Source organism: Citrus sinensis, chromosome 9 (assembly GCF_022201045.2).
Source record: "Citrus sinensis cultivar Valencia sweet orange chromosome 9, DVS_A1.0, whole genome shotgun sequence".
NCBI lineage: Eukaryota > Viridiplantae > Streptophyta > Magnoliopsida > Sapindales > Rutaceae > Citrus > Citrus sinensis.
Window position 1 is genome coordinate 27,356,321 of NC_068564.1, and position 15,234 is coordinate 27,371,554.

The 15,234-nt window shown below is 36.9% G+C and overlaps 1 protein-coding gene across 1 annotated transcript; it reads left to right on the forward strand.

The window, feature by feature from the left end:
• Positions 1-7,111: 7,111 nt before the first annotated feature.
• LOC102627446 (protein ACCELERATED CELL DEATH 6-like) lies at positions 7,112-10,113 on the forward strand. Its single transcript, XM_006475074.4, has 4 exons — positions 7,112-7,253; positions 7,743-8,365; positions 8,471-9,009; positions 9,449-10,113. Exons 2-4 carry the CDS (start codon positions 7,753-7,755, stop codon positions 10,037-10,039), a joined length of 1,743 nt encoding a protein of 580 aa, XP_006475137.2. The 5' UTR covers positions 7,112-7,253; positions 7,743-7,752; the 3' UTR covers positions 10,040-10,113.
• The last annotated feature ends 5,121 nt before the right edge of the window (positions 10,114-15,234 follow it).

Genomic DNA, 15,234 nt, shown 5'->3' on the forward strand with positions numbered 1-15,234 from the left:
ACTGCTAAATTGCTCTCAGAATGGAATGAATAAGCTCTTCATTTGCACTTGTATTTATAGCAAAATGATGGCCAAGAAAGTCAAAGCCGTGTTCACCAAATTCTTCATCAAAACCGTGTTCATCAAATTCAATCTTCAAAGCCGTGTGCCACCATTCTTTCAAACTTGCTACAAGCTGACCATCTAGATGGCTGCTTTAGACCATCTAGATGGCCACTTTATTTGACATCCATTTGATAAAGTTTGATAATTTAATTTTTTTTTCTTTGGTTATCATTGATTAATTTCAAATAATTATATATATCACTTTAATTTATATATCTCAGGTCCTGCATACTCTTGGAAAATCATTATCCCGGTTTTATTCCTTCGCTTACCTTAATCCTCTACTGGGTTTCTAGTTTGGTTTTAATTTTTAAAGATCAGTACTTGAGCAGTCTCTAGCAGAATCAATGGGGTGTAGTGTAAGCAAAAGCCAACGCGATCCAATTCTTGGTAAACCTTATGAAGATGTTATGTTACATTTCACTTTCGGTAGAATGTTGGGTAGGGGTCAATTTGGCGTGAGTTATTTATGTATTGAGAATTCAACCAATAGGCAATTTGCTTGCAAGTCTATGGCTAAGAAGCCAAAGACGAAATATGCAGAAAATGATATGATGATCAGAAGAGAGATTCAGATAAGGCAGCTCTTGAGCGGGCAGCCTAACATTGTCGAGTTAAAGAGTGCTCATGAGGATGAGACAGCTGTGCATGTGGTTATGGAATTATGTCAAGGTGGTGATCTGTTTTGATAGGATTATTGCCAAGGGTTATTATAGTGAGAGAGATACAGCCCCTGTACTCAGGGTTATTGTGAATGCCGTGAATGTCTGCCACTCCATGGGCGTTATGCACAGGGATCTCAAACCTGAGAATTTCTCCTTCATCAGCAGGGATGACAATGCTCTTTTGAAGGTCACTGATTTTGGGTCCGCACTTCTCTTTGAAGAGGGTAATTTCTCGTCCTTGATTAATTAATTAGCGACAATTTTTTATAATATGCAAATTGGTCGTTTCCTTTCCTGAACCGTTTTTTTTTTTAACTGTTTTCAAGAGTTAACCTTAGATGGTGAGAAGATATTTAAAAAAAAAAAAGAAATCGTTTTATTAATATGAAATCTGACGCAATATTATCATATTAATAATAAAAAATAAAATCAACCAACACCGTAATCTTAAGATACAATTTATTTTTTAAGATGAATTAAACATCAAATTATTTTATTTTATTTTATTTTGTGAAAAGCCTTGACGAAGCAAGGAAATTTATTAAAATAGAAAAGGGTGGTGGAATTTACAGGGATGGCAATAGAGTGGGGTAGGGGTGGGGAGACCTACCCCATTCCCCATCCCATTAAAAAATTTTGCCTTCATTCGTCGTTTCATTTTTCAATAAATTTAGTGGCATGGGGATGGAGAATCCCCATGTGGGGAATGATTTTATCATCCCCACCCCATTTCCCATTTGCCTATTTTATAGCAAGTATAAATATACAATTTTAGAAAATTAAAAATTAGAGACTTAAAATAAAATCATTACCATATTATAAAGTATTTAAATTATTTTTTAAAAAATCTCTAAAAATTTGAAACAATATCTTAAAATGCTATCAAAACTGAAAAATATTTGAAGAGAACAATACCTTAAAAGAGAGAAAAAAACACATAACAATGTTTTAGAGTTGAAAAAAAATTATATTGTAGGATTTTCTTTTATTCATATCATGTTTATATTACAAAAAGATTAAAAAAATTATTAATTGACATTATAGTTGATAAAATAAAAATTATTAAATAAGAATTAAAAACATATTTATATATAATGTGGATTAGGGTGGGGGTGGGGTGGGGAGTACAAAACCAAACCCAACCCCATTAAGAATTTGAGGATTATTTTTCCCCCACTCCCCACCCTATTCTCCAAAAATTATTCAAAATTTTTCCCATTTGGGTGGGACTCCATAGGGCCTCTAACCCATGGAGAATTTTGTCATCCCTACCCGTGGAGAATTTTATCATCCCTAAGAACTTATGGCTGGAACCATGAGTGCATCTGAAGTTCATATTACAAAATTTCTTACGACAATTGACCCAGCGATTATGAAGCTGCCGGGGAGGCCTAAGAGTTCGTTCTAAGAAAAAGAGCACAATCAACATAGAGTCAATTTCCACCACCCTTAACCATAAGCCAAATCAATCACCAAAGAAGCAGACATAAAAGCAGTGTTATTATCCTTGTCAATCTATAAATAAATCAATCAAAAGAAAAAGTTTTCAAATTAATCAACTAAGTTATGTCTAAAGGGTGGGTAATTTATTTTTTACTTAAAACAATGAAATAATTTTTTTTCATTAAATATATTCAATCCCATGGTAGATGAATGATGATACATTTGTCACCTTTTGGCTTTAAATCTACGGCATTGAAATTTTAATACATCTCGAATTTAAGTAATAAGTTTAGGTTAAGAATTTAAGTTGAACCAACCATATCTAAATCCTCTCTCTTTTGAATTGTCAACTGGTCCCTTAACGTCTTTGACACAGTTGCATTAGCCTATAGCCCAAAAAAAAAAAGTTAAATTTGAGGGTTATGAGACTTTTGATTTTATCCGCTGGAAAGATAATTTTTACAATTTTAGTCTTCTGTTGCGCCAATGGGGTGTGACTTTTTATATGAAGTTAACAATTTTAATAATTGTAGGCTGTCGGATGGGCAGAGTGATCGAGCATTTATATTATGGCAAGATGGGGTGGAAAATCTATTATTTGTTATTGATATCTATTGTGCGTGGAATGCGGAATCAAGCGCACCAAATAATTATAGAAAAATAAAAGACACAAAATTTACGTGGTTTGCAATATGCCTACGTTCACGGGAGCAAGAGAAAAATAATTGTAATATTAACAATTATTTGAGTACAAATTTGAGTAAAGAAATCTCACTTTTCCAGAACCTAAATACACACAGTACTCTCACACACACTCTCCAATTGCTCACAGTCTCAAAACTCTCAAAAATTTAAAAACTTATAAGCATAACAAATGAAAAACCCCCTGTATTTATAGGAGGTATTTTGCACTATTACAAATTCATCGCTCACCAACAATTTGTCAAATTGTCAAAGTTGTTGTGAATTTGTCAAATTGTCACATGCTTCACCAACTCCTTTGGCTTCAATTTCCACGATTCCAACCACATGCTTCATCCAAATTTCTAAGGGTTGGTGCCAACTTTTCAAGCTTTGCATGCTTAGCCACATGCATGTGTCAAATTTCCAAGGTTCGGTGCCAACTTTGGCCAATTTGTCACCATGTTTTGTCAACTTTTCAACAATTCTCCACCTCAGCGAAGATTTATCCAAATGTGAGCTGACTTACCAACGGATCATCATCCCCAGAGCGATCGAGCATTTATATTATGGCAATAAGGGTACATTGTATAATCAGCACAGCACAACAAAAATCATTATAGATTGGGTTGGCACCCTCACCCCGACAGGCTTTTTCCCCTTTCAAATAGATTTGAAGCATGTTAGATTGTAAATTAGCCCTAGGCCTTTTGCTCTTTACAGCTAAGCAAGTCTTGGATTATCTTCTTACATATACATTACGGCAGGTGCTTGATTTGTATTTTTTATTACTTCGCTCAACAGAATAAAATTGCTGAATTGAATTTCAGAGCTAAAATGGCTAAATGCTAATTTTATTTGTGTACAAGATGATCAGACATAATAGAGTAAGCTTTCTTTACCAATGATTTTTTTAGTAATGTTATGTTTACATAGATAAAATATTTAATAAAGATACTCACTGATGTGACATTTTATATGGATCACTTATTGACTAGATTATAAAAATCAAATGTAAGTAATTAATAATGAAATCAATTTATACATGATCACGAAATCTATCAATGAAATAAGCACAACAAATAAGCATAATGATATTATTTTAATTTGATAGAAATGGCTTTCTCTCTCTCTCTCTTTTTTTTTTAGTTTCTCTTTTGAGAAGAGTTTTTCTAATATAACAAATCTTCTTAAACAACAAATTTTAATTTAGGTTCTAATTTTTTTTATATCAAAGTTGTTATTAAATAACATGCTTATGGGACTAAATGACATAACCCACCACATCAACTGAAAATGCGGATTGTGAGTTAATCCCACCTATAACAAATAATAGATTAACAAACGTTCTGAAAAAGTCAAATGAATAATTAATTTAATAAATGCAATTTGAGCGTTAAGCGCTGAAAGTGACCAAATTACAAATTAACAATTAAATTAGTCACTGCTAAAGTGCTAATCATATATAGCCGACCATTTGGTTTATTATATATTAAAAGCAGTGACTGAATATACTATGTTGAGGGCCGACATACCTTATAGTGCGCGACGAGATGTGTGGTGTGTTCTCATCCAATGAGAAGTGGGGCCCAAAACATAGCTCTGTTAATAAGAATTCACCAAGCATTTCATCGTGCATCATAAAATGTGCGGCAGGCGGCAGCGCGTATTTGATCAAAATTCACATTATGTTTGTTTGTGAATAATTATAAGCACAGCGACAAAACTATTACATAGGATGATAGTTACATCATTTCTGCGTTTTCATTTTGTTTGATATTCTGAGCTGTTAATAACTCATACCCGATAATTTCTTCATAAGAGAGCATATAATGAATATACTATTCCTTGACACCTGCATGTTGCCAGATGCCAGTGGTTGAAAGGATACCGTTAAACCCCTGTTAAAATGAAGTAGTCTTAGTTCTGAGGAGAAAACTATGTTGCAACGGTGGTATCGTGCCACCATTGCATCCAACCGTTGGATTCCAATGGATCCGTCCATTCAAGTGAATCCAACGGTTAGATGCAACGATCGTACCGTACCACCGTTGCACCGTAGTCGGACCCTACTTCTGATTGGGTAATTGTAGACGGACAATTTTGGATTAGAATTTTCTCCCTATGAGTAAAGACGATCGCATAATAAATAGATTTTGACTATATGCTAACAAAAATTGACATGTATTAAAAGATTTTTTAAAAGTTCGATGATACTTATTCAAAAATTTCACTCATAATATTTTAATATTTGATCATTTATGTAACATTTTTTTGTCTACCGAAATAATTTGTTTTAAAATAAATCAAAAAATTCAATTTTTAAATCTTGTTGGCATTGAGATATAGATTATGACGACATTTTTAATTGTTCATACCGTATTGATTAATGTTATATGAATATCAAAACAACCACGTCCTTAAATAATTACTATATAATGTTTTAGTAGGGTAATACTTATGTTTGTTCAGATGGAATATAAAATAATACTATACAAATTATCTCCATACGAAGCAGGATCAAAGAACGAAATTTTAAATTAATTTTGCAATCATTAGATTAAAAAACATTGAAGAGATTAAAAAAAACTGAAGGGTGATGATTAAATGAGATGGATCGTTAATTTTATTAATATTTTTTTATCCCTCTCTCTCCTGTCTTTAATAATATTTCTTTCCTTCAATGTTTTTTTAATGCTCTCCACTGCCTTTCTCTCCTTCTTTCTCTATCTGTTGTTAATTATTTGTTTATCTTTCATGTCATATTAAAAAAAAGAAAAAAAACGATTATTTTTCTTCTTCCATCTATTCTCTCCTTTTCTAGAAAAATATATTTACTCTATTCATGCGCACAAACAAATTTCTCCTTTTTTTTTTTTTTTCAGAGAATGAGGTCGGCAGTGATTTTATCAATTGTCATTTGTTCGATTCCCCTGTGGCCTAACTTCTAAAGCACGGTAACATTGAGAAGAGAGAGAGAGGAGGGAAAAGTAAGAGAGAATTGAAGAAAATAATTTATTATCATAGTATAAGATGCACGCTAATTTATTGGTATTTAAAATTAAAAAATTTTAATAATAGTTTTTTTTTGATACATTGATATATTACAATCATGATATTGACAATAAAAAATCTGTTGGGACTTGTCTTGAGTAATTCTATTACAACACAACCCGAATATCAATTCTCACTAAATTGGAGAGAGATTTACCCTCACTATTAATATTAGAGAGAAATCAATCATATTCTAATGTGGGGAGCCAATTAACTCCTATTATACAAAGATACAAGTTCCGTACTGACCTTGAGTTTGGACTTGAACCCTTGCCCTTAAGGTTGTTAAAGCTCGAGGGCATGGGCGTGCCAATGGGCCTATAGCCCATTGGCATAATAGTTTTAAACTTAAGTATCTTCAAATAAATTTTAACCTAATGATCGATCCAATACATTAAAAGAAAATAAAACATTATTTTTAATTCAGGTTTATTTTTATTTTGAAGTGGTTCCCACTCAAATAATCATATTGCCCTTTTACCTAACTATGCTATGATAGCTATCGTGTTGTTTTATTGGGGGATTGTGGACTTGATCAATGCGCCAAAACCATTAGGGCATAACCAATATTAACACACCTACTTAATAAAATATCATTAACGTCAACTGAGACACCAACGTATTGGTATAATGGTTGATTTAAAGAAGGGAAAATTCTTGGGTATCTTAAGAGTATTGTTCTTTTTTCACCAACTTTTCGTCATGGATATACTAAATAAAGACTTGGAGTGCGATGGGCGTTGGGTTCGATTTTATCCTACGCACAGCGATATTTTGGTCAAAGTCATTTTTTTATTGAAATGTATCATTTAAAGATTAAAAAAAAGCGAGTGATATTTTATCCTATAATTTGTGTAAACAAATTCCACTTGAAAAAAGTTCCCAAAAAAAAAAAAAAAAAAAATTCATGGGGATAGTTTGTTTGTTTAATTAAAAATTAACAATCAAATTAATAAATAGCTAGCATTTCTCCATGTGACTGCGGGAGTAAAATTTCTCATAATATAATAATAAATATCTCCTTCCTTAATAAATTTTTAAGATGGACTTCAGATGAACTACATCAATGACATGTAGTACCAATTAATCATATGAACTGCATCAATGACATGTAGTACCAATTAATCATATAGGAATATTTATTCTCGTATAAGTCATTTTTTTTTCAGTAAAAAGAAGGTTTTAAAGTCCTCTCTTTCGGCCAAACCGATTTCGTCTAGTCTCCTCTCCTCTGGTCTACGCGCTGTGCACTGCTACTTTGCCCTGAGATTCTTGCTTTTGTTGTGTGGTTCAAGACTCTGGAAGGTATGTTTTCATTTAACTTAATTTTTAACTTCAAAATTTCGTACACCGATTTTGATTAAACTTTAGATCAACAATAGTCCATCCAATCCCGAAGCTTCCTTCTCCATCCCCTCTCTTATCTTATCCTTTTTGTCTCTCTCACTTACTCTTTCCTCTCCCTTTTTCACAAACTCCTTGAAGCTTTTAACAATTTTCACACTCAGGTAATTTAAATTCAAGTTAGACTTGAACTTGAATCTTTCAAAATCTAGAACAATGTAAACGTAATGTTTTGAAATAACAAAAAAAAATCTTTTAAAGTCTAGTAACCTATTTTTTCACACCTAATTTAAATCTTATTTTCAATATGATTAAGTTGGTTGAGAAACTCAGTGTAATCAGCTTTGATAGAAGGATATTTTTCCCGAAAACGGCTTCCTTAATTCTTTGTTGCTTCTCTATGTAATGCTACATCAATAATCGTTGTCATAGCTGAATTCGTACGTACAGAGAATCGATAATGGATCAAGAACTACTCGAGGTACTGAGAAATGGGGATGAAAATAAAATCAAGCAACTCGCACTTCGTCAGAATATTTTCAGTACCTCAAGTCCCGGAGGAAACACAGTCCTGCATATGGCTGTCAGATTCAGAAACCAACAAGTGATACGGGAGATTCTGAGGCAACAGAATTTTATTGCCTTGAGACTCCATTACTCACTTCTCCGTCAGAAAAACCTGATGGATGAGACTCCGCTGCATATTGCTGCCAGGATTGGTGACCGCGCTATCGTTAGTGAAATCGTGAAATATGTGCCTGCGGTGAATCAAGCGGGTCCCCTTCCGGTACTTGAAAGCCTTTTTCGGATGAGAGATATCGAAGGTAACACACCTCTGCATAACGCTGTAACAAACCAACACAAGCGTGTGATTCGGATTCTGGTTGAAAAGGATAGTGTTCCGAGTAGCTATATTAATAAAGCTTACCAGACCCCACTCTCAATCGCCATTGATGCAAGGTTAAATGATAGTGCATGTTTCATCATCGATAAAAGTCCCGAGTCTCTCAACACCACTAGATTGCCAGATGAACTGACACTTCTTCATTTTGTTGTCATGAGGCAAAACTATGGTGAGCCGGCCCGTGATTAATTAATTTTTCATTTCTTTAAACGAATGTCTTCAGTATATATAGTTTGAGATTTTTCTGAAGGCATGCAATTCCTGCAATTTATAGATATCATGGTCAAGATACTGGGAACAAACAAAGAACTCATCGATCGGTTAGACTGGCACCAGAGGAATCCTCTTCATTATGCAGCGGCCTCGGGTAATGTTAAAATGGCACAACGCTTGTTAGAAGAAAGCAAACAGCTTGCATATAAACGGGACTGCAATGGTGAGACGCCTCTTCACTTGGCCGCAGAGAATGGCAAACTAAAGGTCTTGAAACTGCTTATCAACAAATACCCAGATGCTATTGAGATCCGCGACAACAGTGATCGCAGCATCCTCCATGTTGCTGCTAAACATGGAAATTGGAATATCGTGTCATTTATTCTCAAGTCCCCTGAAATGGAAAATTTGATTAACTTAGTTGATAGAAATGGAAATACGCCGTTGCATCTGGCTGCAATGGGCTTGCATAGCGATGTGGTTTTCACTCTCTCCAGACATAAGAGTGTAAACATCAGGGCAAAAAACCGCAGCGCCAGAAACAATATTGCTCTAGAAATTGCTGAGATAACTAGAGCCGATGGAAAGGAGATCCAAAAGGTACATTCACTTTCTTTCGTACTCTTGTTAAGGCGAACATGCACAAATCGACAAGCTTGCATAATTTCTTGAAGAATCCTTGATAAAACATTTATTTTAAAATTGAATTATTTAGCAACCAAACAAAAGCATTGACAAATAATTAATTATTTAATTAGAATTCCATATTTGTGCTCGGCCGAGGACAAAGCCTAAAACACATAGAGTTAGTACAACTATTTAGAGATTTATATCAAGGATTTTGATGTGTTCTAGATTGTCCATCCTTCTAAGGGATCCCTCTCTTTAGCCTAACCGTCTATTCTTCTTTGTGCAAGTCTGGGCATTTTTATTTTGGTTTTAGAAGATATGTCGTAATTTCTCTAAATTTTTCAATTGTGGGGTTACTTGTGTTCGTTTAAACAACTGTATATATATTTACGTGCTCTGCTCTACTCAGCACTTGACATTAAAAGCGCTGAAGACGGCCTACGCAAAACGAGCTCTGTCTGCGGAAGAACTCCAACAGAAAAGGCAGGTTTCTAAAGAAGAAGGTGAAAAAGGCAAAGAAATGGCTCAAACACTCTCGGTGATGGCGACACTGATAGCCACATTCACATTCACAGCAGCCTTCACAATTCCAGGGGGCGTCAAAAGTGATGGTCCCGACGAGGGCACGGCAACTCTGCTTCACAGAGCAAGTTTCCAGGCATTTGTGATCACAGATACCATAGCCATGACTTCAGCCATGGCTGCAGCCGCCATTATATTTTGGTCGTTTTGGAGAAGCAAAACTGAATCACTTATGGACACACTTCCTTTGGCCATTGGCTTCACTTGGATTGCACTCGTATCGATGACACTAGCATTTGTGACGGGTTTGTATGCCGTGTTGTCTAACAGTTTGGCCATCACCATTGCGGTTTGTGTGATTGGTTGCCTATTGCCCTTCATTTTTTATGTCTCTGCTCCTTTCTTTATGATTGTATTTGATCAAACTGACGTCAATCCTTTTGCGCTCGTTGTACGTTTCGTAAGAGATGCTTTGTAAAAGCGTGCGTCTTACAATAGTGTGTAAACTTGATGCTCATTATTATCTTGTTAATCCTCATAAACTCATCTACTTCCATCACTTGTTCACTTTTGGAGAAAGAAAAATGAGTGTTTGGCAAGCAAGAAAGTGTTAGGAAATTGGTGGGTGAAGCAGACACGCAGCTAAAATAAAATTAGAAGAAAAATAAAGAACAAGCACAATAGAGGACACCAGAAATTACGTGGTTCGGCTTTTAGCCTACGTCCACGGGCAAAGACAGAAGGAAATATTTTACTAGTGAAAAGGAGTTATAAGTATTGTAGTATTTTAGCTCACTACCCAAAACCCCAATACACCCAAACTCTCAAATCACTAAAATAAGAGCTTATAAATGCAAGCTCTTAAACTCTCTCTCAACTCCCTAAATTGCTCTATCAAGATGGATGAAAAATGAGGGTGGGAAGCCCTCTTTATATAGCCAAAATTTTGGCTCTTTTTTTTTTTTTTTATGGAGTCATTCAACACGGCACCACCAATAATGGCGGGCCGTGTTGAATGTTGAATGGTTGGCACCGGCCATCTAGATGGCCGGCGCCAGCCATGACTTTCAACATTCTCCCACTTGGAGATTAGAGTGAAAAGCAATCAATCTCCACACCATCCTTTCTGCTTCGCCATAATCATGTTGCCTACGTTTCTGCTAGGCCACAAGAGAATCTACTCCAGATAAACGTGTCAGCATTTACTGGCTTGGTCAAAACATCTGCTAGGTTCTCCTTCGTATGGATTTTCTGTAAATCCACACTTCCGTCTTCCACTACTTCTCGAACGAAGTGATACTGAACTCCTATGTGCTTTGTTCTGGAATGAAAGACTGGATTCCTTGCAATGTGCAAGGCACTCTGACTGTCACAAAGCACAGGAATTTTCTGTTGTTTGTGCCCGAGCTCCTCCAATAACCTTTGTATCCAAATAGCTTCCTTGCAAGCTTGTGTAGCTGCCATATATTCTGCTTCTGTTGTAGATAAAGCCACAACGGTCTGCAGTTTCGAAACCCAGCTTACAGCTGCTCCTGTAAATGCAAACACATAACCAGTAGTGGATTTCCTTTTATCAAGGTCTCCTGCAAAATCTGAATCCACATAGCCCCTGACAGTAAATTCTGATCCTCCATAACATAATGCAACATCTGAGGTTCCTCTGATGTATCTCAGAATCCTCTTCACAGCTATCCAATGCTCTCCACCAGGATTCGCCATGTATCGACTGACTGCTCCCACTGCTTGTGCAATGTCCGGTCTTGTACATATCATAGCGAACATTAAACTTCCCACTGCTGATGCATACGGTACTCGAGACATCTCCTTCCTCTCTGCTTCATTGCTAGGACACATACTTGAGGATAATTTGAAATTAACAGGAAGTGGGGTAGAAATTGACTTACAATCTTGCATGTTGAAGCGCCGCAAGATTTTCTTCAAATAATTCTTCTGCGAAAGCCAAATCTTCTTGTTATTTCTGTCTCGGTGAATTTGCATCCCTAGAATCTTGTTTGCTGGTCCCAAGTCCTTCATTTCAAACTCTCTAGCCAACTGTGCCTTCAATTCTTGGATTCAATCTTTGTTGGGACCTGCTACCAACATGTCATCCACATACAACAGCAAAATGATGAAATCATTATCTTCAAACCTCTTGTAATATGTACAATGATCTGAACTGAGTCTGTTGTATCCAAGGCTCATGATGAAGGAATCAAATCTCTTATACCAACACCTCGGCGCCTGTTTGAGACCGTATAGAGATTTGTTCAACCTGCAAACCAAGTTCTCCTTTTCTTTTTCTGCAAAACCTTCTGGTTGGAGCATATATATTTCTTCTTCAAGTTCTCCATGAAGAAATGCAGTTTTCACATCTAACTGCTCAAGATGTAAGTCAAATGTAGCACACATCGCCAAGACTACTCTGACTGTTGTGAGTCGAACCACCGGAGAAAATATCTCGTTGAAGTCAATACCTTCTTTCTGAGCATATCCTTTCACCACCAATCTCGCACGATACCGCTCCACTTGTTCATTGCCATCACGTTTGATCTTGTAGACCCATTTGTTTCCAATGGCTTTTCTTCCACGTGGTACTGGTACAAGTTCCCATGTCTTGTTCTTGTGTAGAGCTTCAATTGCTTCCTGCATTGCTGTTATCCACAAAGCAACATCTGAGCTGTTTAAAGCTTCATGGAAAGTTGAAGGCTCTCCATCCTCTATTAGAAGACAGTATGCAACTTTGATCTCTGTGACATACTCCGAGTGCCACGCCGACGGTCGTCTCTCACGAGTTGACCGACGAACTTCTGGAACCTCAAACTCGACTAGTTCTTGTTCTTCGTGCTCTGGTGCTGCTTCCGAAGAATCTGAATCTTCTAGATTATTTTCAACATATACTGGTACAGTCTCTGACTTTTCTTTTACAGTGCCATCATCTCCATCTTTTCTTTGCAGTTGATCTTCTACAAAGATAACATCTCTGCTGATGACGATCTTGTGGGCAGTGGGGTCCCACAGACGATACCCTTTTACTCCATCAGCATACCCCAAGAAAATACATCTTACAGATTTTGCATCCAGCTTTGTTCTTTCTTGGGCATTGTACATCACGTACACAGGACATCCAAATGCATGTAGGTAGGAATAATCAGCTGGCTTTCCAGTCCACATCTCCATCGTCGTCTTCAACCCAATAGCTGTAGATGGCGACCGATTTACTATATAACAGGCAGTTTTGGCTGCTTCTGCCCAGAATGAATTGGGTAGACCAGCAGTCCTCAACATAGCTCTTATTCTTTCTGTAAGAGTTCTGTTCATCCGCTCTGCCACTCCGTTTTGTTGAGGAGTGTATGCTACCGTGAACTGCCTCTGAATACCTTCTTGCTTACAGAAAGCAAGAAACTCGCCGTCTGTATACTCTCCACCATTATCTGTCCTCAAGCACTTGATCTTTTTACTAGATTCAAGTTCCACCCGCATTTTGTATTCTTTAAACACTAGAAATACATCTGACTTTTTCCTAATTGGATACACCCAACATCTTCTGGAATAATCATCAATGAAAGTCACCATGTACTTTGCACCTCCCATGGATATATCCGGTGATTCCCAAACATCAGAATGAATCAAGTCTAGAATGCATTTACTTCTAGCAATAGATCTACTGAACTTTAATCTATACTGCTTACTTGTAACACAATGCTCGCAAAATGGTAAACTTACCGATTTGAGCCCCGGAAGTAATTTTCGTTCAGAGAGAATCTTCAAGCCTTGTTCTGACATGTGACCAAGTTTGAGATGCCACATCATCGTTGACTTTTCTCCATTTGATGCGACACACGCATTAGCCTCCTGTAGTGTTTCTCCTTTAAGCATGAATAGATTAGCACCGATCTTTTCTGCCTTCATCAATACAAGCGCGGCTTTAACGATCTTCATAATTCCATTCTCCACATGAGTTTTGCACCCATGATTGTCTATTTGTCCCAAAGACAATAGATTTTTCTTCAGGCCGTTGACATGTCGTACCTCCCCAATTGTGCGAATTGTACCATCAAACATTTTTATTTTGATAGTACCAATACCAGCGATCTCCAAGGCATGATCGTTACCCATATATACAGATCCTCCTGAGATAGGTTCATATGTGTGGAACCATTCTCTCCTAGAGGTCATGTGCCAGGTAGCTCCTGAGTCTATAAGCCAGACATCAGAAAGTCATTTTCTGCCTTCTGAAACAGTTGTTGCCTCACTGTAGAGAATTTCGCCATCATCCGAGGTACTTGCTACACACCCCTGAGCATTTGATGACTCAGGTTCTTTGCCCTCTTTTCTCTTCTGGTTACTCCAACACTCTTTATTGACATGCCCTTTCTTGCCACAGTTGTAGCATTTAACATTCTTCTTACTTCTGGATTTTGATCTACCATGACTTTGACTCCCACTGGGGCCACGTTCTGTTGATCTCCCTCTCGTCACCGATAGCGTCTCCGCTTGCTGCGAACTTGCTTGTCTGTTTTCCTTATTTTTCCGCTTGCTCTCATCATTTAATAAGGAGGCTGCAACTTCGTCGAAAACTAGACTGTCCACTGGATTGTTGTTCGTTAGGTTGATGATGAGTTGATCATACGAATCTGGTAGACTTTGAAGTAGAAGTTTTGCACGTTCATTTTCCTCTATATTATGACCCAACATTGTGAGTTGTGAAAATAGAGTCTTCAAGGTGTTGATGTGGTCGGTCACCATTGTAGATTTTGCCATTCGAAGAGTATAGAGTTTTCTCTTCAAGAAGATTTTATTGTGTAGTGACTTGGCCTCGTACAATTTTGTGAGAGTATCACATATTTCCTTCGCTGTATTTTTCTCTGCCACACTGGATAATACTCCATCTGCAAGTGCCAAGTGTAGATCAGAAATGGCATTGCCGTCTACCTCGTTCCACCTGTCATCAGTTATCTCCATGGGCCTTTCTCCAATTGCTACCAAGCAATTATTTTTCCTCAATACAGCTTTCATCTTCATTTTCCACAACGAAAAATTATTTCCGTTAAACTTCTCAATTTCATACTTTGCTGCCATTTTGTTGATAAATACTACACACAAGCTAGTGTACCACCTTGAATAGTTGTGAGTATGTGTGAGAATGCATACCAGGAAAGTTCTCAGGAAAGACTGGAGGGGTCACAATGGTCCCACTTAAAACCCAGACTCCTTAAGCTTTTATCGCCTTTGTGACAGAACTTTCCTAGACATGTACAAAATCACACAGTTGCTTTACTCACACCACTATTCCCTGCTTTACACCGCAAAATTCTTGGATCGCTTCCACCGTTTCACGTGAATAGTGCCGTATACGTGAATAGTACCGTATACGTGAACAAAATCGTATACGTGAACAGTATCGTATACGTGAATAGTATCGTATACGTATACAGTGCCGTATACGTGAATAGTATCCCTTACGTGAACAGTTCCTGACTCCAAAAAAATACAACCAATAGCTCTGATACCACTGTTAGGAAATTGGTGGGTGAAGCAGACACGCAGCTAAAATAAAATTAGAAGAAAAATAAAGAACAAGCACAATAGAGGACACCAGAAATTACGTGGTTCGGCTTTTAGTCTAGGTCCACGGGCAAAGACAGAAGAAAATATTTTACTAGTGAAAAGGAG

What these genes read in the sequence shown, in the direction of transcription:
- LOC102627446 (XM_006475074.4), top strand. Translation starts at nt 7,753, where the DNA reads ATGGATCAAGAACTACTCGAGGTACTGAGAAATGGGGATGAAAATAAA. An exon ending in TGTCATGAGGCAAAACTATG is followed by an intron (nt 8,366 to 8,470) that starts GTGAGCCGGCCC and finishes TGCAATTTATAG; the next exon opens with ATATCATGGTCAAGATACTG. An exon ending in ATGGAAAGGAGATCCAAAAG is followed by an intron (nt 9,010 to 9,448) that starts GTACATTCACTT and finishes TGCTCTACTCAG; the next exon opens with CACTTGACATTAAAAGCGCT.